This window comes from Aspergillus welwitschiae (genome assembly GCF_003344945.1).
Source record: "Aspergillus welwitschiae strain CBS 139.54b unplaced genomic scaffold BDQ94scaffold_6, whole genome shotgun sequence".
Lineage (NCBI taxonomy): Eukaryota > Fungi > Ascomycota > Eurotiomycetes > Eurotiales > Aspergillaceae > Aspergillus > Aspergillus welwitschiae.
In genome coordinates this window covers 260,824-280,561 of record NW_020798700.1, presented here as the reverse complement: position 1 = coordinate 280,561, position 19,738 = coordinate 260,824, and the positions used below count along the sequence as shown (strand labels likewise).

Below are 19,738 nucleotides of genomic sequence, written 5' to 3'. Positions count from 1 at the left end.
ACCTTCGGGACCATCCATCACAGATTTAGTTTACTCAATCCTAGTTCCTTCTGGGCACAGCTGAAGAAGGGCTGAAGGGTAGGATGATATCCCAGGATGTGCGCGCAGGTTTTCGCAAGACCGGCTGTTCCTGCGGAATGTCTAACCCGATTTGCCCCCCAAAAGAAGACTAGATCGAGAATCATGCGGGAAGGATGATCCCGAGGCATGCAGACACTACTATTGCACGACGCAGACCAACAGAATTGCTGGCTTTCCTTTTGCCAGGCAGAGGCGGAGGAGAGGGAGGGGAAATAATAATAATAATAATTTAAAAAAGGATAATAAATTAATGTTACTTCGATGATCGTCATTTGGTGATTATCATTACTGGGTTCTCAACCCATCAGGAATTAATGTCATTTGCCTTGTGATAGCCACCGGATAACCGGAGTGCCGCCAAGGCCTAGGGCCGATCTTACGAGCAATGCTTCCGTGTAGATAAAACCGGACGATCCCAGACGATGATGGGCCTTGGGCTGGGTCTTGATAAAATAAAAGTCTTGGTATCTGCTCATAGAAGTCATTACTTGTGTCTCTCTACTCTATCTCTGTCTGTCACTGCAAGATTAGCCAACCCACTTTGTGTGACCAACTCCCACGAGGGGAAACAGAAAACAGAATAATCAAATCACACACTTATCGTGTGATTATTACGGGTCACGATAACGAGTGGGAGGATCACTACTATCGAATTGATCTAGCGGGAAAAGCACACCGTGACAGTTCACCCCTCCAGCCTTGTTTCCCTTACGAAAGGGAACCCCCGTGGCATCTGGTTCCTGCGCCCGCGGCCTTTTCTCCGGTATGTTGGTGATGTAACGTATTCAGGCTGAACATTTGCATTCGCCTCTCTCCATTGCTCTTGCTTTCTGTCGTTCGCCGTTTGTCATTCTCTCGCCATCACTCCGGCTCACCTTCTTGATTCACTTTGTTGTTACTGTCCTCTGAACCCTTGTAATAAAAACATCTTCCCTCCAACCCCCACACTCACACTCAAAAACATTCAGTTTGGTTCGAAAGCCCAGCTGCCATCCATCCATCCATCCCCTTTCGGCCTACTTCCCGCTTCTTAAAATCTCACTGTCTGCGCTGCCGATACCGATACTACCCGTTCACAACCTTTAAACTTCTCCCATACTAACTTGTCGTCTTCTTTCCCTCAAAAGTGCTGTCACATCATCGAGTCATCGTTCTATCTTTAGAGCATCAGGTTATCTCATCAGCCTGGCTTAGTCAACACACCGCTGGTAAATCGCATCATCCTCGGGACACTTAACCCAAAATTTTCCCTACCCAAGGACCGCCTTGCCACTCCCGGGGCCAAAAAGGCCTCTCCGAAAAAGACCCAAAGACGCAAGTGACGGAAACGGCTGCTTTGGAGTCTCCACTCACCAACTTCCTTGCTCATAGTGGGACCCGTTGTCGACCCGGTCTTGTCTGCAAATCTGGACAGTCCTAAGCAGATCAGTGGCAGGCTTTATTCCCTTTCGCGCCATAGTTCCGTCGCATTGTCGTGGTTCCTTGGACACCTTCTTTTTAAAATTTTCTTTTTCCATTTTTTTTTTCAATTTTTTTTACGTTTCTCCTTTTTTAGTTTGATTAAATACATCAACCTCCCGCCCACCCACTCCTCCCTTTCACATTCCAACCATAATCACGCCCATATATCTTCTTGGCTCCCCCCATTCTACTAGCAGCTGCACACGAGCAGCTGTTGGTTGACACAATAACGTCATGGCTTTGAGTTTCTTTGGTGGCGGAGGCAGCTCCAGTCACGCGAAATACTTCGATATCCGGTGAGTCACGCCATTCTCGCACTTACTCCGGCACGCCGGCTTCCTTACCCGAGTGCGCTGGCTAACGACCCTGTTATCGCATCACAGTCTTGATGAAGATTATATTGTATTTCGCGGAGGCGAGGAAGAAGCGGCCAGTGCCCATTTGAGCGGAAAGCTCATTCTTTGTCTGTCGGAGCCCTTGTCCATCAAGCACATCAGACTCCACCTTACGGGTATTTCTCGGGTTTGGTAAGTGCTGTCGGCAACCCCCCGATGCGACAAGAATCGAAACTGATTGAGTTTGATCAGCTGGCATTTGCCGTCTAGTACTGCTGGAGGTGGTAGAAAGTCGTGGAGAGAACGCGTGTTCTACGAAAAGACCTGGAGGTTCAGAGATGCGGGCAAGAGTAAGACGGAGGTTCTGCCAGCGGGCAACTACGAGTATCCCATCAACCTTGTTCTCGAGGGATCCATGCCGGAGAGCGTTGAAGGCCTTAACGACACCTACGTGACCTATCGCTTCAAGGCGGAAATCGGACGCAAATATGCCAAGGACATTATTGTTCGTCGGCCGCTCCGTATCATTCGGACTCTGGAGCCTAGTGCTCTTGAGCTTGCACACGCAATGGTGGGCTCCCACATATACACTATACTTTTGGCGCATGTCTTACTAACAATTCTTGGTAGTCTGTGGAAAATGTCTGGCCAAACAAGATCGAATACTCGATCAGTACACCGACGAAGGCCGTGGTTTTCGGAACCAGCATCCGTGTGGACTTCAAGCTGATCCCTCTCCTGAAGGGACTCAGAATTGGACAGATTGTCTCTCAGCTCATTGAAAGCCACGACCTTACCCTCAACCCCGAAGACCCTGATTCCGTCCGCAACACATACAAGAGTACGAGAACCATTTTGAACGATGAGCATGAGCTGGATGAGGATAGCGGCCTGGAAATCATCGATGAAATGGCAGAGGGATACCAGTTTTCGCGTCATCTGGAACTGCCCAAGACTTTGACTCGGTGCCTGCAGGACACTGACACCAGGGGCATCAAAATCCGTCACAAGCTCAAGTTCCGCGTTCAGCTCTTGAACCCTGATGGACATGTCAGCGAGGTATGCAAACTCATCACTTGGTATTGGTACTGAGAAGTTTATTCTGACCTTGTCACAGCTTCGCGCCACCCTTCCCGTCTCGATCTTTATCTCCCCTAGCCTAGCCATCGATGAGAACAACAACCTTGTCGACCAGACCCCTCATTCTGCTCAAAGAGCGATCGATGATCTCGCTCAGCAGGCTCCTCCCTTGTATGGCGAGCATCAATTCGACCAACTGTACAGCGAACTTGATCCTTCGGGATACCGTACCCCTGGCCCTGGAAGTGGTCCTGGTACTCCGTTCGGCACCCTCAGCCGTAATCTGTCGGCGGAGAACCTTGCTTCGATGAATGCGTTGACCAACACCGACATCTCCGCTTCTGCCTTGCACACCCGTCTATCGATCTTGCGCGCCAATGGACATGATCAACCTTCCCCTACCGACCAAGAGCATCCGGACAACGATAGCCGTCGCCTAGGCGTTCCTCCCGATTACTTCGGAGCGGGATCCGGTTCCAACTCGCACAGTCCCGCTAGCCCCGAGCTCTCTCGCCGTGCCTCCGATGAGGTCGATCACGACTACATCCACTCCGGAATGGCGACTCCCTACCATCCTCAATATGCTGAAGTCGAGACCCTGAGTCGTGTTCCGAGTTACTCCACCGCCGTCCGCACCACTGTCCGCCCTTGCGACTCCGAACTGCCTGATTACCAAGCCGTCATAGCCGAGGACGTTGTCATCTCCGCGCCCCAGTCGCCTCAGCAGGCTCATGTCCGCACCGCCGGCCGCGGGTCTTCATATTTCTCCGCCATCGATGCGCTTCACAGTCGGTCTGGTCTCCTCCACTCCACCTCCAGTCACAACGATGATGAACGTCGACTGCGTCTTGTCCAAGCTCGAGCCAGGGTCTAATTAGGTTGCAGATTCCATTAACAATAATAGTCGATCAAGTTTCTTGAAAGAGAAAGTGTCGGCAAGAGTTGGAGTTGTTCTGCTATGTCGGGCCACTCGGTGGTCGGGTCAAGGCGAGACTGGCTCCGCCTGATCGGCCTGTCGGATAGAGCACCACCTCGCACATATTCATCGGTCCTCGGATGCTGGCTGTCTGGGGACATTGCGTTTCAGATCTCGGCCTACCCTTTAGAGCATCAACAGCGTGTACTGCCGTTCCCCGTGACAGTGTGTTTCTGAACAAAACACGGAGGGTCTCAATGCGCCTCTTGAATGATTCTAGTTGCATACATACTTAGACTCGTTGGGTGGGGATTTTATTTTACCGGCGTTTGCAACTAATAGACGGAATGGGTTGACTGGAAGGACAAGGAGTCCGGGTTTTTCTTCTTCATTTTCTACCCTGATCATTATCCATGATGAGATGACAGGCACATTACGAGCAAGATATTTCATGACCAGGTGTCGGCACGAATTATGCACATGTTACCCCTCAAAAAAAAAAAGACCTCTCTAAAAGGAGGCAACACACTTTACATGTTAATAATACTTTTTATAGCATTAGCGTTACGACAGCAATAGATCTAAACTCCATTATTGCAACAATGACATAGAAAAGCGTGTACCGAGGATTGCCGTGAAACATGAAAGCCAAGAAATTCTTGGATGTGTAAACTGTAAAGAACGGATGAGAATGGGATTGTCTGGTTGAACTCCAGTTCTGACGTAGCCACAGGACAATGTAAGAGAGAAAGCCAATATTGAGTGTGTCCCCTGGGAAAGTGTGGCTGAGTCGGGATCCGCTTGCGGAGGTGGCATTTCCGAAGCGGGCATGGCCTGATTCCCCCCCTTCAAGATACAGTAGTACTCCGGAGTAGATAGTCGATGCACACACGGGCCAACTCATCATCTGCGATCAATCGACCGGAAAGGATGGCGAACTTCTCCCCAATGGAACATTTTCACGATGATCCCTTGCCGGAATCGGAGGGCATCTGAGGGATGAACAAATCGTGGGTGATCCTGATTTGCGCCATTGAGGGGTAAACTGCTTTGGGCGGTGACTTCATCGGTCGATCCTTTTCCTTTACAGCAACAACATATTATTCTACCTTTGCTTTCTTCTCGTTGCTTTTGGCGCTTAGAGATTTATTCTCATTGCTCGACGTCAATCACATTTATCAGATCCCGATTTCTTCCGTCTATTTGATTTATCTATATACACATATATATTTACCGCCTCTTTCCTACCTCCTGGTGGCACACTCCCCTCCTCCTCCTTCTCTTCCTCCGAGCGTCTCGCCGGCATCTGCTTGTCCACGCCCCACTTCCTCCGCTTCAACAAAGGCCAACAAGCCCCTATCCGTTTGCCGATTCGACCGTCTCGACTAGTCGGAGATCGCGCTTCCGGTGTCCTCCACCTCTACCGCTCCGACTGCAGTTTTTATTTCTCGTGGGCGCCGTTCGACCTTCTTTTCCCTTGAACAGCTGTGTCCCTGAGAGGCTGCACGCCGTATCTTTTCCTTCCCCGCAGCAGCAACCATGTCGACTCCTACCAGTCCCGTGGAGCACAAGCTCCCTCAGCGTTCGGGGACCGTCACTAGCGCCATGACTCGTCGGACTTCCATGAGTGATGACGAGGCCATTCCCGGCTCCGATAGCAACGAGGTATGCGATGGGAATACATTCTCTACAAATCTAAGGTAGATGGCTGATGATCTTGCGACTATTCAGACCACGAACCTCCTCCTCGAGCGTCTCCGTGCCTGGAAGCACATGTGTGGATATTTGGAAGATTATGTGTCTGCGACGGCCAAGGTGTCCAAGTCGCAAGCCAAGGATTTCGAGAAGGTTTTGAAGGTGCGCTTGGCTACACTGGGCTCCTCTCAAAGGGTTGAGCGCCTGTTATACTGATACAATGGACTCCTTGCGTGCAGACTGTGAACGAACCTCTGCGGGAAAGTCATCATTTCTCCCAGAGCGCCGGCGGCGTTTCTTCTTGGTTTGAGAACATCCGCGCCAACACCCAGGTAAATTTCCCAGTTACACACACACACAATGACGACATCGGCTCACAGCTGGCTCTAGGGCATGGTGAACCTGTACCTGGACTCTGAGAGGAACCTCAAGGGTTCCGTGCTTCCGACCTTGGAGCGTCTTCACAAGGAAATCAAGGCCAAGTCGAAGGAATTGCAGAATGGCGCTGCAAAGGGTGCTAAGGCTGTCGACAAGGCTCGTGGTGTCACTCAGAAGCACATTGAACTCCTCGCCCAGCACACGGCTACACTTGACGCTGCGTCCCATAACAAGATCGACACCGCCCATGATCCTTACATTCTCCGTCGAGGTGTCACCCACCGCCTGAACAAGCAGGTTATCGAGGAGAACAACAACCGTCAGGACCTCATCGCCGTGCAGAACAACTTCCAGCAGTTCGAGGCTCATGTCCTGCAGACCGTCCAGGGCGCTATGGAGCAGTTTGTCGTCTACATGGGCGGTCAGCTTGACCGTCACCGCGCCATGTACACGGACATTCTGTCCTCGGCGCAAAAGGTCCCTCCGGATTTCGAATGGGTCAACTTCATGACCAGAAACGACCACATCCTCGTCAACCCCGACGCACCGCCGCGCTCCCTCTCTAACATCACCTTCCCTAACCAGGAGCACCGCGCCACCAAGCCCTTGATCGAGGGTACTCTGGAGCGCAAGTCCCGCGCCATGCTCAAGGGCTACAGCAGCGGCTTCTACGTCGTGACACCTGCCCGCTACCTCCACGAGTTCAAGGACAACGACGATCTCCGCCGCGACCCCGCTCCCGAACTCTCCCTCTACCTGCCCGACTGCATCATTGGCGCCATCGACGGCTCCAAGTTCAGCGTCAAGGGCAAGGACGTCTCCAGCGGCAAGGTCGGAAATGCCTTCCACACCAACACCGAGCTGAGCTTCAAGGCCGCCAACTCGAACGAGGCCGAGAAGTGGTGGACCGTCATCAAGGACGCCACTCGCGCTCCGACTTTCTCTTCTAGCACCGCCACCTCGCCAACCAGCCCTGTTGCGGCCGAGAGCTCTCAGCCGCCCGCCTATGTCGAGAAGGAGCCCGCTTCTGCTCAGCAGGAACCCACCGCTCAGTCGCCGGCCACTCCGGCTGCTGTCTCTCGTACCAACACTAGCGGCTCCGGCACTCTCCCCACCGCTTCTAGTGCCGCGGCACCTCCTGTGACCACTGCTACGGAGGATAAGGCGTGATAACTATCTATTCTTCTTGGTGTATATGCAACTAACTTACTTAACTACCCGTATAATACTCCCTTTGCTGTATGCAATCGCTATTCTGAGCTTGATCTTTTGGCTTCCTATTCTCTTCATCCATTCTTGCGTAATCGATAGTATGTATAGCACTTGGTATACCTCTTTCTACGTCTATATGGTGAGCTCGTTTATGGAAATATGTCTGCTTCAGCTGATTGTACGTAAGTCGTCGGTTCCTGCGACAAAGTGCCACCAAAAGCAGCTTATTCATCTATAGTCGCTGCTAGTTTTGAGTTTGCGCTTCGGTGTCTATACCCTTTTCCTTACGAATCTTCCTCATTACTTGTGATCTTGACATGGAATGTAATACAGAATGAACAAGCTAGTGTCTTTACTTGATTCATCCACGCGCATGTGTTTCTGTATGTGTAAGTCGTCTTCAAAAATACACGTTTTAATTCAATATATTGCAGGAGAATAAGAAAGGTGAGATAAGAATGAGATAGAGATATACCGCATCGGTGTAATAGAAACGCTCAAAAGGTAAAAAAACGTCTGGGAGAATCGTGCGAGATCGTTCCGAATTAGATACACTGTTCGAAGGAACAAAAGATAAAGTAATATGCAGCTGGTACAGACGAAGGTACGGGAAAGAAGGTATTGAGGGTGAGTGAAATAAGAGGTGCATGCTTTAGAAGTCTTCAGGACTTTCGAGATCCGCCAGTTTCTGGCCCAAGAATCTCCCTAACGCTGCAGATTTCGACTCCAGCGCGAGCAGGATAGACGGTGAGGCGGAAAGGTTCAAAGTCGCTAGACGAGCCAGGTCACTGCTCCGGTCGATTTCGTACTGGCTTTCGAGTTGCGCGTCTGAGCTAGGGCCATGACGGCCTCCGTTGGCTGCTACAACGCTGGCATATGTCCTCCCATCATTCGCGGCGTCGTCGCCTCCGGGTTGTGAGGATCCGTTCAGATGACTCTGTGTCCCGTTCGGCGTCGCCGCGTCTTCTGCATCTCCTATTTTCGATGGCCCGACTGCGGCAAGAAGGACCTTGTCGGCTATTCTTGTCACAACTGCCACCAGATCGTCCAGTTCAAAAACAATAGATCCCACATCGCCCAGGGATACAGATGGGGTGGTCACATATGATGATGGATGGCTGGCTGGGTTCACGCCTGTAAGGTTCCCACATGATGCATTCTTCGCGTAGCAGGTATACGCGGCACCGTAGGTTGCGCTCAGGTTGCGCAGCTGCCGGGATGGGAGGGAGGATGCGTATGCGAAAATTGCGCCATTGGTAGCGAATACCCTGTGAAGCATGGCTCGTTAGCATGTTTACCACCGGAGGAACAGGAATGTCCATACATCATTGAGGTGATTTCCGGAGGTGACAGGTTATCCTCTAAGAGGTCACTGAGTGCCTCCGCATCCAGCATTTTTATGTCCGGAAGGCCGGGTATCATGTTGTCTTCGTTGTGCTGCTCGTAGCAGTCTCCAAGCGCGATATCCTGTTCAAGTGTTTCCTTTTCGATAATCCAGCCCTTTGGCGGAGACCAAGAACAGTCTTCGGGGAAGAAGAAGCAGTTGTCCCAGTAATCGCGATCGTTGTTATCGTATTCGATTGGATCTTCGGAATATCCAAGAAGGTCTTGCGCGTACTGGACGGGGCTTCGTGCCCAGTAAGGACGGTAGGGCGGTTCGGGGTGAACTGGGTTCTGGCTGGGGATACCTGGCCGGACTGGGTAATCAAATTCAGCCATATTGTCTCAGTGGGAATTTATTAAGGAATATTGTGAGCAGTAAATGATGATTGGAGGTTGAGGGCATAGGAAATGGGCTCGATATGTGGGATTGGTAGAAGGGTAGAAGGCAGGGTGAAGTGTAAAGGATAAGACGAAACGGTGGTAGTACAAAGGACGAACGTGAATCATTATAAGGAGCCTCTTCTGTCACTCTGGCTGGGAGACACAGCTAAGTAAGTTGGATCTCCTGCCCAAGGCTGATTCCGAAGTCCGAATCTCATGGTCAAATGAGGCGTGGTGTGATTCATATGACGTTCCAGAATACAGGAAGCGAGGCGTGGGGGATGTTTCACGGAGGAATGTCACAGCCGGGAGCCAATGACCATGACAGGAATGGAACGAAGTAAAAACACGAAGATAGCATAACATGCGAGGGAAAGGAGGAAAGGGAGAGGAAAAAGAAATGAAAGGCGGCAGTCAATGGCCAACAAGGCCGATGTCTGGGGGCGAAAGCGATGATCGCTTGGGCGGAGGATGACGATCCCTGGGGTTCCAAGCCAGAGGGACACCAAAGGATACGGGAGAAAAAAGAAAAACACAAACCTTATAGAGGGCGAGAGCGGCCTGCGCTAGGGGATTGAGGACACGAGAAGGTTGCAAAGTGAACGACTAGGATCAGCCAAGGCGAGGGAAAGAGGGAGTTGGAGATGCTCGTCGGAGTAGTTGAGTTGGGCGGCAGAAAAGAAGTATGGGGTATCCCGCCTCTCACCGCCTTGCCGAACTGTCATGGAGATCTGATAGGAGCCTGTTAGCTGCAAGTATGGAAACGAAGTAAGTATTTGGCAAAGGCCGGATCATGTATACTAGTCTCGCTTATCTCGGCAAGGAAATATCTCTAAAAGCAACTAATAGAAGTAGTCGTAGGTTTACTAGGAGTATCGTGTGGTTCAGTGAGCAGTTGGCAATTTGTAGTAATTCATTTGGTGGATCATACTATGCCCGCCGCACTAGTATATATCCTTCCCCTCTTTTGGTTCGGTTTTCTAATCACCACCGTCCACATCGCTTCAAACAGCATCGCGACACTGTAGACCATTTGAGTAGATAACTAGCCCAGAGATAGACAGAGTATTCTTGAAGCCATTTCAAGACATTGATACAAGACAATCCTAGAGAAAATGCGATTATTAATGGAAGCTTTCGGCGGGCCTGTTTGGATAGCGTCATAGGCAGGTGGAACCCCCACCTTTTTTTCGGGTCTCCTCACACGCCGCTCACTAATCCAAACAAGCCATCTTTCTTTCTGCTTCCTCCCCCTCCTCCCTTCATGTTTTCGCTTCCCACTTTTCGCTCGTCTTTCCTCAGGGTCCTCGTCCCAAGATTCTCCATCGTCCCTGGTACGTGCCATCATCAATCCCAGAGAATAGCTTTCCCCACTCGGGTCGATTCCAGAAGCTTACCACGGGATAGGAACCAATCGATCCCTCGCAACCATGGCGACAGACACTTCCAAGTATAAGCTTAACCGTTAGTGGCTTCCATTGCCCTGATCATCAGTCTGGCCTGGATCTAACAATGTGACTGTGCGACAGACACCATGCTTCGGGTCAAGGACCCGAAGAAGTCTTGTATGTTCCCCTTTCAAAGCAGCCCCCTGAGGTGGCTCATATACTCATCTGTCATTCTCCTCGCTTAGTGGAATTCTACAAGTACCTGGGTCTCAGCCAGGTCAACCAGATCGACTTCCCCGAGAACAAGTTCTCCCTCTACTTCCTTGCCTACGACGGCCCCCAGTCTCTCCAGGGTGAACGTCACTTCACGGACCGCAACGGTGTCTTGGAGCTCACCCATAACCATGGCACGGAGAATGACCCTAACTACAGCGTGGTCAACGGTAACACCGAACCTTACCGCGGTTTTGGACACATTGCTATTTCTGTGGACAACATCGAGGCCGCCTGCAAGCGACTGGAGGATGCCGGATACCCCTTCCAGAAGAAGCTTACCGAGGGCCGTATGCGTCACATCGCGTTTGTCAAGGATCCCGATGGATACTGGGTCGAGATTATCCGCCGTCACAACGAGGATGTCGGTACCGCCACCGATCCCTCCAGCTACCGTCTGAACCACACCATGCTCCGCGTCAAATGCGCCGAGACTAGCGTCAAGTATTATCAGGAGGTCTTTGGAATGACTCTGTTGCGCACCATCGAGAACAAGGATGCTGGATTCAACCTTTACTTCCTGGGCTACCCTGGTGCCAACCCTGAGCGGCGCGAGGGTGCCACCAACCCGGTCTCTGAATGGGAGGGTCTGCTGGAGCTTACCTGGAACTATGGCACCGAGAAGCAAGAGGGCCCGGTTTATCACAACGGTAACACGGAGCCGCAAGGATTTGGACACATTTGTAAGTCATATTCTTTGATGAGCCGGCCTCAACGAGTTGGCTTTTCGTAGAACATAGGAAGGATCGCTAACAACCGTCGGTGGTTACAGGTGTCTCCGTCGACGATCTCAATGCTGCCTGTGATCGGTTCGAGTCTCTGAATGTTAACTGGAAGAAGCGCCTTACGGATGGACGGATGAAGTACGTGGCATTCATACTGGATCCGGATAACTATTGGGTGGAGGTTGTCCAGAACGAGGCGCTTAAGCGTACTGGCAACTTGTAATGGAGGGATTGTGTATATAGTTGACCTGCCTCACATATACTGATGGTTCTTGCACTGTTGTACTGCCGAGGAAAGGCGCGATTCGCGCTGCTTGTACTTGTAGAGATAACGAAAGAGTCGAGTAGCGCGGGATTTCTTTCCCTTGAGGGACGCTTGGGGTTACCGAGAGACTGATTGGCCCGCCGAGTGGGGGATTATCCCCCGCTTCCAGAGAGGCCCGCCTATCAGAGGATCGCCAACACTTCCCCAGAGCATCGTCGCCGACCGGGCTGGGACCCTCCCCCCCAGCACAAGAAATCCAGACATTAATATTGACGGTGTGCGCCATCTCCGTCTGTCCTCATGACCTTCTTTCTCCCTGAATTGCATCTCAGACCATGCATGCTGTCCGACTGCCCTCAGTCGATGTTGGGTGACCGGATGCTCTTCTCTTCTCACCCTTCCCATTGAACTAAACTCCCTTTTACCCACCCCCCACACGCCGGGGTATTCTTTCGCTGCTGTCGCACCAACTCAACAAATCTTGAAATCATCATGCAGCCGCAGTCTGAGAAGCCCAAGCGGGCTCCACGGAAGCATGTCACCACCGCTTGTGTTCCTTGTCGGGAGAGCAAGATCAGGGTATGTGAACTCCTCTCTTGGATTCTATCATCAGACTTGGTATAATGTTCCCCCGGGCTGACGCAATTTCCGCCAGTGCGACGGTGCCACCCCGAACTGCCACAACTGCGAGAAGAAGGGAAAGGATTGTAAATACCAACACGGTGATGATAAGCGGAAGTAGGTTTAGCTCGCTCACTCTGTCTCTGTTTTCTCCGCCGGCCTCGTTGAATTGCCTCTCGTGTCCTGGGTATCGATCGTCTTGCGAACATAAAGTCTGGATGGAACATCGAAATTTCAGCGAACAGCGCAGGATCAAACTGCTGGTCAATTTGTTTATCCGCGCAGCCAAACAAGGCTGACCGTATCCTTGCCAGAGTGTCTCTCCGCGCTGCGACGGAGCTATTTTCCGCAAGAATAGACCAATTATGCCAGTTCATCTACGATCATGGTCTGGAACCGCCCCCGATGAAACCCGAAGATGAGGCGGGCATGAACAGGGTTCTGGATACCCTCCAAATCCCTCGAGGGCTGGCAAAAAGGAGGGATTCTGTGGCGTCTGGTGGGAACAATGCGCAGCCTCAACCCGTTACTCAATCCCCGGCCCACACACCATCCCCTCTTCCTTCTTTGAGCCGTCAAATAGGTGGCACTGAGGATGTACCCAAGGCCTCCTCTCCATCGCACAGTGTACTTCCTAACCAGGGTCTCATACCACCGGTTGAAAGAAGCCAAGTGGCTATGAACCCTTTGGCGATGAACCCGGGGTTGTCCGCCAATTATCCTTCGACGCACTGGGGGTTCACTCTTCCCACGGCAGAGAGCTTAGATGCTCTATATGCCAACATAGATGGCGTTTCTAATCGCTCTAATGAGAACAGTACTAGTCCAGATAGCCTGCAGTTCACACCAGATATCACCCAACAACCGGGCGTTCTGTTGAGCCAAGCGTGGGACCGAGACAACGACTCTGATAGTGGCGAGGAAGATGAAGCCGAAAAAGATGTTATCGAACAGATTTCGCATCGCATCGGAACTTTGAAGATTGCTGGAGATGGACACCTCAGGTTTTATGGAGCTACTTCCAATCTGAATCTCGTGGACGTGTCTGCGACACAACAACGCCAACGTCCAGATGCACGGACCGTCCGGCATGATGGACAGGATATATTGAATCATCTGCGGGTAGGGCAGCCTGTTGACCAGGCCCTTGAGGATCATCTTGTTGAACTCTACTTCACATGGCAAAACCCTAGCACCTACGTGGTCGATAAGGATATGTATATGGATGCGAGGATGAAATGGAGGAACGACTTGATTGATACACCATTTTATTCGGAGGTTCTAACAAATGCCATGTAAGTACCCATCCTTCTATTAGTGATGTCCTCTTTTGACAAGTTTTCAGGTGCGCCATCGGGAGTGCATTCGAAGTCCGGTATCATCCCACCTTTATCACGTTTCCTAAGTCGCTTTCAGAGTTCTTTGCAGACAGAGCCAAGGCTCTTCTGGAGATTGAACTGGATTCCCCTTGTGTTGCGACAGTCCAAGCTCTTGTTATTCTCAGCTCTCACGAGGGTTCCTCCAATCGCGATGCCAGAGGTTGGCTCTATAGCGGTAAGTGGGTACTATCAGGGACAACAAGGAATTCGACTAACAGTACCTAGGGATGTCAATGCGACTCGCATTCGATCTCGGGCTGCACTTGGATACGACACCTTATGTTCAAAAGGGCGACATAAGTGCCCATGAGGCCGACGTACGTAGGATTGCATTCTGGGGCAGCTATACTGCGGATCAGTAAGTGCAATCTTGTGGTGGTGGTTCTGTGTAGACCCAGACTGATTTATCTGGTACAGCTTTTGGGGTTTCTACCTGGGAAGGCCCTTCCGAATGAACGCTGGGGACATCACTATCCCAAAGCCTGCTTCCGATTTGGGGGCTGAAAAGGAAGGCATGTGGCACCCTTATGGGCTCCCAATGAAGTCAGACCTATTGGAGAACGGATTGAGAAATCCGAACGAGCTGATCAGTCGACAATTTGCCGTTCTTTGGGAGATCGTATCGCCCGTCGGCCACATCCTGTAAGTTCTCAACTCCCGACGTCGTTCTTGCAATGCTAACGCGAGATACAGCTACGGCTGCTCCGACATTCCACGCCATGATCTGCAAAGGCTTTGTCACAGAGTTACAGATGACCTCTTCGCTTGGAAAGCCAATCTGCCGTCCAGCCTGGATGTTGACCTCGCAAATGACAATGTTCCGAGACTACCTCACCTCTTAGTGCTGCAGTACGTTCGCAATTATCTACGACTTCACTTTCGCTTGCATTCAGAGGCTAACGTGTATATAGCATGCAATACCATCAAATCGTCATCTTCACCCACCGACCATGGGTCTCGAAGAGCTACATCCAACCGCGCAGCCCACGCCAAGGCCCCGGATACCACCACGCTCGACGAATGTGCGTCGAGTCGTCGATAGCAATTGCCCGACTCCTCCACATCTATGAGAAACACTACACATTCCGGCGTATGAACAACCAAGTCGTCGCCATGATCTTTAGCGCGGCTCTCATGCTCCTTTACGTCACCATCTCGAGTTCCCGACCAGGCGGAGACACCGCCAGCAGCAACGCAGAAATGGTCGCCTACCTGAACCTCTGCTTCCGCGCCCTCGACGAAATAGGCCAGTCATTCGAAAACGCCAAACGCACCCGCGACTTCCTGGTCAGTCTGCAACGGCGCTGGCAAGCGCACATGCGACGATCCGGAGCTCTGAAGCGCCAAACGAGCCGTCAGCAGCTCTCTTCTCAACAGCCAACAGGACGCATCTCAGATGCAGAGGCATCACGAAAGAAGTCCCGTGTTACCGCTCCGAAGAATCAAGCCGCTGTTCCTCTATCCTTTAACAATACGTCTTCAATTACAGCCCCAGGTCTTTCATTCACCCAGCCTCAGTCTCAGTTGCATAACAGACCAGGACAGCCAGCTTCCGACTCGACACAGCATTTGGGCGCATGTCAGCCCGGAGAGCTGGACTGGATTCGGGATTCAGATTTACAACTGCTCTCTGAGAATTTGGGTGATAGCGGGTTCCCTCACCTGGGGAATACAACTACATATGGGGGAGACCCGACCTTGCCTAGTTTGGCTGATATTGAGCCGTGGTGGGATTCGCCTAATGGGACTACTACTTTCGGGGGTTCTTCGTTATAAAGCGATATAGATATAGATGACACATATTTTAATGCTCGATACAAATCTTTCAATGAAGACCTTTAATCTCTGGTGGCATCTCAGCGAACTAATTTTCTCTAAAGTCATCAGATTGTATATGCTTCATCTAGCTCTTCGCCTGCTTTGCAGTCTTTTCCTACAGCCTCATCCTGATCTTCCCCACGTGACCTTCCCCTGGGCACCCATGACCTTCTTGACATACTACCCGCCTGATTGCAGGTGTATTTTCTGTAGTATTCTTATCATATTCATTGATCAGACCGAGCCCTCTATGTAAGATGATAGCTATGCAGGTGCTTCAACGTCTAAAGCAAGTCCATGGCCCTGGACGCCGTCGATTCCTCAAAACTCACAAGAACACATGAGACACACGAAACACGCATGCCGTAGACGTAGGAAAAGTCATCGCCACAATTTGAACACGCGGGATGTACTATACATGTAAACAAGTGCCGCAACGGCTGACCAGTTGCCTGCGAGTCACCAACCTATCCGTTCTTGCTTCTTGCACCAATACCTGCTCCAACATGCTTGTTCCTTCTAATATGTGTACCTCCTCCAGTGACTCAAACGAGGCGGGTTGGGTCCCGTGTCTAGAGTCTTCAGCGTTCATCCCCATGACCCTAAGACCTGCGTGTTTTTAGCCTAGGTTAAGGTCTGTAAGTTCATTTTCTGGATGTTTTGTTGCAAGTAGCCTGCGTGCTACTCAATAGAGGCAAGTAGACATGGCCCTGTGACTTCCTCAGTAGGACCTTAGATTGTCCTTGGTATCGACTCACCCAGCAGTTGCGCTCGTACTATAACAATGTGACCAAGACATTCCATGTTGATGTCTAACGATTGCCCAAACCTGGCGACTAATGCAGCATAGGGAAACCTCGACGCCTCGCCAGTGAGCTTCTTTCTACCATACTGAGGCTTGCTCCTGCTGTACTGTGTGTCTCAAGCAAAACCCCTCACAGAAGCAGGTATCAAGAGAACCTGGTAAGCAGGATTGTAGAAATTGCCAGGAACAGTCGGGGTATCATGATGCATAGAACAGGCGTTTTTCAATCCGCCGTCTTCTCTCGTAGCCATAGGCCCGCCAATTCCCTTGCATCATCCACCTGCTGATCATGTGGATATGAACAGAGAGTGACTCTACTCTCGCTATATCCCTTTTCGCGCCCCCAGAAGCAAGATCTTCGCATGACATCGATCATTTCATTGGCCTGCTGAGATAGCACGCTTGGCTTTGTATTCTTGTTCTTTGTAGAGGCTTTCGATATTGAGACAGAATCATCAACTCGAGCAAAGATCCTCACCCAAGGAAGTTCCATCTCGAGGCGCTTGATCCCATGACGAGGATTATGCCACGCCGGACCACTAGTCCCGTAATCAAGGCCGAACGGAGGCCATCGGGAGAGCGCCTTCCGCCGACGAGGCGGACCTCGTTTTGTCTCACAGTTACTAGACACCTCACTCATGCTGTCCTCTTCCCCAAGATTCACATCCCAGAAGTGATCGATGAGATCATCTTCCGCAGATACACTTTCTTTGGCTTTCAGAATAGGAATGGGGTACTCCGGACCGGTGAGATACTCCGGGAAAGAACGAGGAACATTCTTCCCTGGCGAGCGAAGAAATAGCAACGGCGACGCAAATGCGTCGAAATATCTCTCGGGAGTGGAGAAAAACGCTTTTCTTGCGGTAAGAAGGGAAACGAGGTCGTGGGGTGCAGTTCCTCCTCCGCGGGGGCCTTTCCTGCTGCTGCTTGATATAATGTGTCCATCAGCATCACTGGAGGGCGGTTGTTGAATGCAATGCTCATCAAGCGAAGTCCAGTCGCAGATGGGGTCAATGGCCGCTACTGCTTGGATGGATATTGCTTCTGTTAGGGAGAGCATGAGAGCGAGGGAGCCGCCGATGTGCGTGCCTAGGATCCCTAGGCGCTGGGGTTGAAGAGTCTTCTGGACCCAGTCGAACCCGGCGAGTGTGTCATGGATGGGAGTAGGGTATTTGTACGGGTTTTGGTTAAGGGTTAGTTCGTTAGGAGTGGCTGGGGAAACCCCCAGACGGTAGTTGACTGTCACTATTGTCGAGGATGTGGTGGACGCTATTTGTGACAATCGCTCCGCTTCTGCAATGGGTGCATTGTCGCCGTTGTTAACTGTTTGAGGGATAGCCTCTCCAGATGATTGAGAACGGAGTAGGTTAAATATTGGGCCTGCAGGAAGGTTGATGATGACGCGTTCCTGGGATTGTTTTGTCAATGAGCTAGAGTTCGGGGGAGTTATCCTTAGTTCAAAATATCAGTACTGAAGCTAGCTTGTCTTCTGCGGTACATATATAAACCTACTTGAGTGCTATAGAACCGTTGTTCCCAACGGGAATATTGACGCTATGGCTGTTACTGTGGGAGACTGATACGTGTCGTACCCATTTGCTAGATCGGAGATGGAAATACCCGTGTATGGCACGGTGGCTACATGATACATGATATAGAAGACGGGCTTTTGATGTGAAAAGTATGCATAGCATCATGTCATGGGTTTGAAGGGAGACGAAGCGCGAAACAGGATGAAAAGAATGATTGAGAAAGATGTAGCTAACTAGTTAGCTCAATACGGTATGTCTTAGTAAGCAACATCCGCCCATTAGGAATCCCTCGACTCCCTACCATGTTGGCACATCGTCTGCTTTATTGGTGTTTCTGGAGACAAACAGCTTCTGAGGATACCTTGCTACCAGGTGAGGACCATCCGTACACCCAACAAAGCTCGTCGAGGGTTTTAGGCGTGTAAGCCCCTACAAGGACTGGAGCCGGCCATCTAACCAAACAAAATGAGTTAGCCCCGATCCTTGTGACGTGCCTGAGTTAGGGCGATGTGCATACCTTCTATCGATGTATCTTATTAGTGCGTAACTTGCTATCCCAAGGCCAAACAAAATGATGACCAGAGCGCTCGCACACAGGATAGCAAAAATGTACTTGCCCCGTGAAATATATTTGGCGAAGTTATAGATCCAGACTGGAACGACGACCGGATCCTCCAGTGGAGGACTGTGAGACATTTCGAAAGCCTCCGTAATAGTTTGAAATAATAGTGCTTTAGAAAGTCCTTTTTGATAGGCACTCACAAACATTTTATTATACCTCGTTAGAAGAAGTATTCGTGACGTTTTCCTATGGATTAGGTGTTGTCCAACGTGAAGGAGGGTTGTCGAGCGTGCCAGTAGCTCCTTCACCTCCTCTCAATTTTGATTATATACTTTTATCTCCAGCTTCGCTCATTATGACACTCTTTGGGCAATCCTCACCAACTTGTCCAAGCTCCATAAGAAATGATTATATAATTTCCTCACTGTTGTAGTTTTTTTTCTCCCAGGCCGGTCGTCATCATGTCTCCATGAATAAATCAAGGCTTCACGATGATACAATACTGCCATAATCTTCGGCTCGTAAGAAGACAACCCAGAAGAATCTTCTGAGCAGTTCATATTTTCTTGGAACATTGATCTACCAAACAAGTTGACATATTCCTTTCCCAGACAACGTTTCTAACACATAACCTAAATACGTTCTACTGTTTCAACTACTGCGTATATTATTCAACATGTTTAACCCGCTGCGACTGCTCATGTGTTTGCTTGCCTTCTTGGCAGAGCCAGTTCTGATAAGAATAGAGAACCATCTCGAGCGTACCGGAAGATGGAAGATGGCCCAACGACTGCGCGAAAAGCAAAGCTCCTGGCGAATGATTGATTTCACGGAAACTCGTGAGATAGTGCTAACCATTATCGAGAATGATATGACACGTCGTGGAATGCTGCAAAAAGAAGCATTTCTGAAAGAGGAATGCCGGCAAATTAACAAAACAGAGCCATTTGAAGGTGGCAGTGAGCAACTCGAAGCATGTCACAAAGAACTAGACAATTTGGATTGGCAGATCTGGCGAACCGAACGAATAGATTATGTACACACGTCAAAAATGCCAGAATCACCTTGGCGACGCGCGTTGCTTACGAGACGGAAGCACCCCGAATGGTACATGATGAAATATCTTTGTTGGGATTGTGCTGAGAGAGGAGGATGCTGTGGCCGCGACTGTGGATGTTGCAAGCGGCCGCGGAGTACGAAACGCCCTAATGCCTTGAGTCACTGCACGGCTGAGTGCGACTGTTGCACTCTATTTCGGGGATTCGAGCTGTCCGCCGAGGATCAGAAACTGGCTAACCCTTGGTTTCATCGGCATGATTTGACCAATCCTTATGTTCTAACAATGATTCGAAATTATATATTTGGGTATGATCCTCAAGAGGATGCGGACGTACAAGAAGATGTGAAGAAGTCTGAAGGGGCATTGAAGTTATTGTGAGACCGAATAA

At 50.5% G+C, this 19,738-nt stretch overlaps 6 protein-coding genes across 6 annotated transcripts; 4 read left to right on the top strand and 2 right to left on the bottom strand.

The window, feature by feature from the left end:
- The first annotated feature begins 1,613 nt into the window (after positions 1–1,613).
- BDQ94DRAFT_114144 (arrestin family protein) lies at positions 1,614–3,872 on the top strand. Its single transcript, XM_026763623.1, has 5 exons — positions 1,614–1,838; positions 1,926–2,069; positions 2,130–2,448; positions 2,508–2,936; positions 2,995–3,872. The coding sequence occupies exons 1-5, from the start codon at positions 1,777–1,779 to the stop codon at positions 3,829–3,831; spliced, it is 1,791 nt and encodes a 596-aa protein (XP_026629542.1). The 5' UTR covers positions 1,614–1,776; the 3' UTR covers positions 3,832–3,872.
- Positions 3,873–4,965: 1,093 nt separating this feature from the next.
- Positions 4,966–7,567, top strand: BDQ94DRAFT_137941 (PH domain protein). Its single transcript, XM_026765151.1, has 4 exons — positions 4,966–5,538; positions 5,605–5,730; positions 5,808–5,900; positions 5,959–7,567. The coding sequence occupies exons 1-4, from the start codon at positions 5,413–5,415 to the stop codon at positions 7,114–7,116; spliced, it is 1,503 nt and encodes a 500-aa protein (XP_026629541.1). The 5' UTR covers positions 4,966–5,412; the 3' UTR covers positions 7,117–7,567.
- Positions 7,568–7,600: 33 nt separating this feature from the next.
- On the bottom strand, positions 7,601–8,971 carry BDQ94DRAFT_114102 (uncharacterized protein). Its single transcript, XM_026763622.1, has 2 exons — positions 8,483–8,971; positions 7,601–8,426 (listed from the first exon to the last, which is right to left on the bottom strand). Exons 1-2 carry the CDS (start codon positions 8,875–8,877, stop codon positions 7,811–7,813), a joined length of 1,011 nt encoding a protein of 336 aa, XP_026629540.1. The 5' UTR covers positions 8,878–8,971; the 3' UTR covers positions 7,601–7,810.
- Positions 8,972–10,134: 1,163 nt separating this feature from the next.
- On the top strand, positions 10,135–11,637 carry BDQ94DRAFT_137936 (lactoylglutathione lyase GLO1). Its single transcript, XM_026765150.1, has 5 exons — positions 10,135–10,256; positions 10,330–10,386; positions 10,452–10,487; positions 10,556–11,266; positions 11,356–11,637. Exons 1-5 carry the CDS (start codon positions 10,187–10,189, stop codon positions 11,529–11,531), a joined length of 1,050 nt encoding a protein of 349 aa, XP_026629539.1. The 5' UTR covers positions 10,135–10,186; the 3' UTR covers positions 11,532–11,637.
- Positions 11,638–12,065: 428 nt separating this feature from the next.
- Positions 12,066–15,422, top strand: BDQ94DRAFT_184702 (transcription factor domain-containing protein; the record flags this gene model as incomplete). Its single annotated transcript, XM_026774706.1, has 8 exons — positions 12,066–12,152; positions 12,229–12,311; positions 12,440–13,489; positions 13,540–13,748; positions 13,799–13,931; positions 13,991–14,215; positions 14,267–14,422; positions 14,485–15,422. The coding sequence occupies 8 exons, from the start codon at positions 12,066–12,068 to the stop codon at positions 15,347–15,349; spliced, it is 2,808 nt and encodes a 935-aa protein (XP_026629538.1). The 3' UTR covers positions 15,350–15,422.
- A 997-nt stretch (positions 15,423–16,419) lies between these two features.
- BDQ94DRAFT_167408 (uncharacterized protein) lies at positions 16,420–18,424 on the bottom strand (the record flags this gene model as incomplete). The annotated part of the gene is made up of 3 exons (XM_026770804.1): positions 16,420–17,604; positions 18,090–18,180; positions 18,246–18,424. The coding sequence occupies 3 exons, from the start codon at positions 18,422–18,424 to the stop codon at positions 16,420–16,422; spliced, it is 1,455 nt and encodes a 484-aa protein (XP_026629537.1).
- Positions 18,425–19,738: the final 1,314 nt, after the last annotated feature.

What these genes read in the sequence shown, in the direction of transcription:
- BDQ94DRAFT_114102 (XM_026763622.1), bottom strand. Translation starts at nt 8,877, where the DNA reads ATGGCTGAATTTGATTACCCAGTCCGGCCAGGTATCCCCAGCCAGAAC. An exon ending in CCGGAAATCACCTCAATGAT is followed by an intron (nt 8,427 to 8,482) that starts GTATGGACATTC and finishes CATGCTTCACAG; the next exon opens with GGTATTCGCTACCAATGGCG.
- BDQ94DRAFT_114144 (XM_026763623.1), top strand. Translation starts at nt 1,777, where the DNA reads ATGGCTTTGAGTTTCTTTGGTGGCGGAGGCAGCTCCAGTCACGCGAAA. An exon ending in GCGAAATACTTCGATATCCG is followed by an intron (nt 1,839 to 1,925) that starts GTGAGTCACGCC and finishes ATCGCATCACAG; the next exon opens with TCTTGATGAAGATTATATTG. An exon ending in ACGGGTATTTCTCGGGTTTG is followed by an intron (nt 2,070 to 2,129) that starts GTAAGTGCTGTC and finishes GAGTTTGATCAG; the next exon opens with CTGGCATTTGCCGTCTAGTA.
- BDQ94DRAFT_137936 (XM_026765150.1), top strand. Translation starts at nt 10,187, where the DNA reads ATGTTTTCGCTTCCCACTTTTCGCTCGTCTTTCCTCAGGGTCCTCGTC. An exon ending in AAGATTCTCCATCGTCCCTG is followed by an intron (nt 10,257 to 10,329) that starts GTACGTGCCATC and finishes ACCACGGGATAG; the next exon opens with GAACCAATCGATCCCTCGCA. An exon ending in GCAAGGATTTGGACACATTT is followed by an intron (nt 11,267 to 11,355) that starts GTAAGTCATATT and finishes CGGTGGTTACAG; the next exon opens with GTGTCTCCGTCGACGATCTC.
- BDQ94DRAFT_137941 (XM_026765151.1), top strand. Translation starts at nt 5,413, where the DNA reads ATGTCGACTCCTACCAGTCCCGTGGAGCACAAGCTCCCTCAGCGTTCG. An exon ending in CCGGCTCCGATAGCAACGAG is followed by an intron (nt 5,539 to 5,604) that starts GTATGCGATGGG and finishes GCGACTATTCAG; the next exon opens with ACCACGAACCTCCTCCTCGA. An exon ending in ATTTCGAGAAGGTTTTGAAG is followed by an intron (nt 5,731 to 5,807) that starts GTGCGCTTGGCT and finishes CCTTGCGTGCAG; the next exon opens with ACTGTGAACGAACCTCTGCG.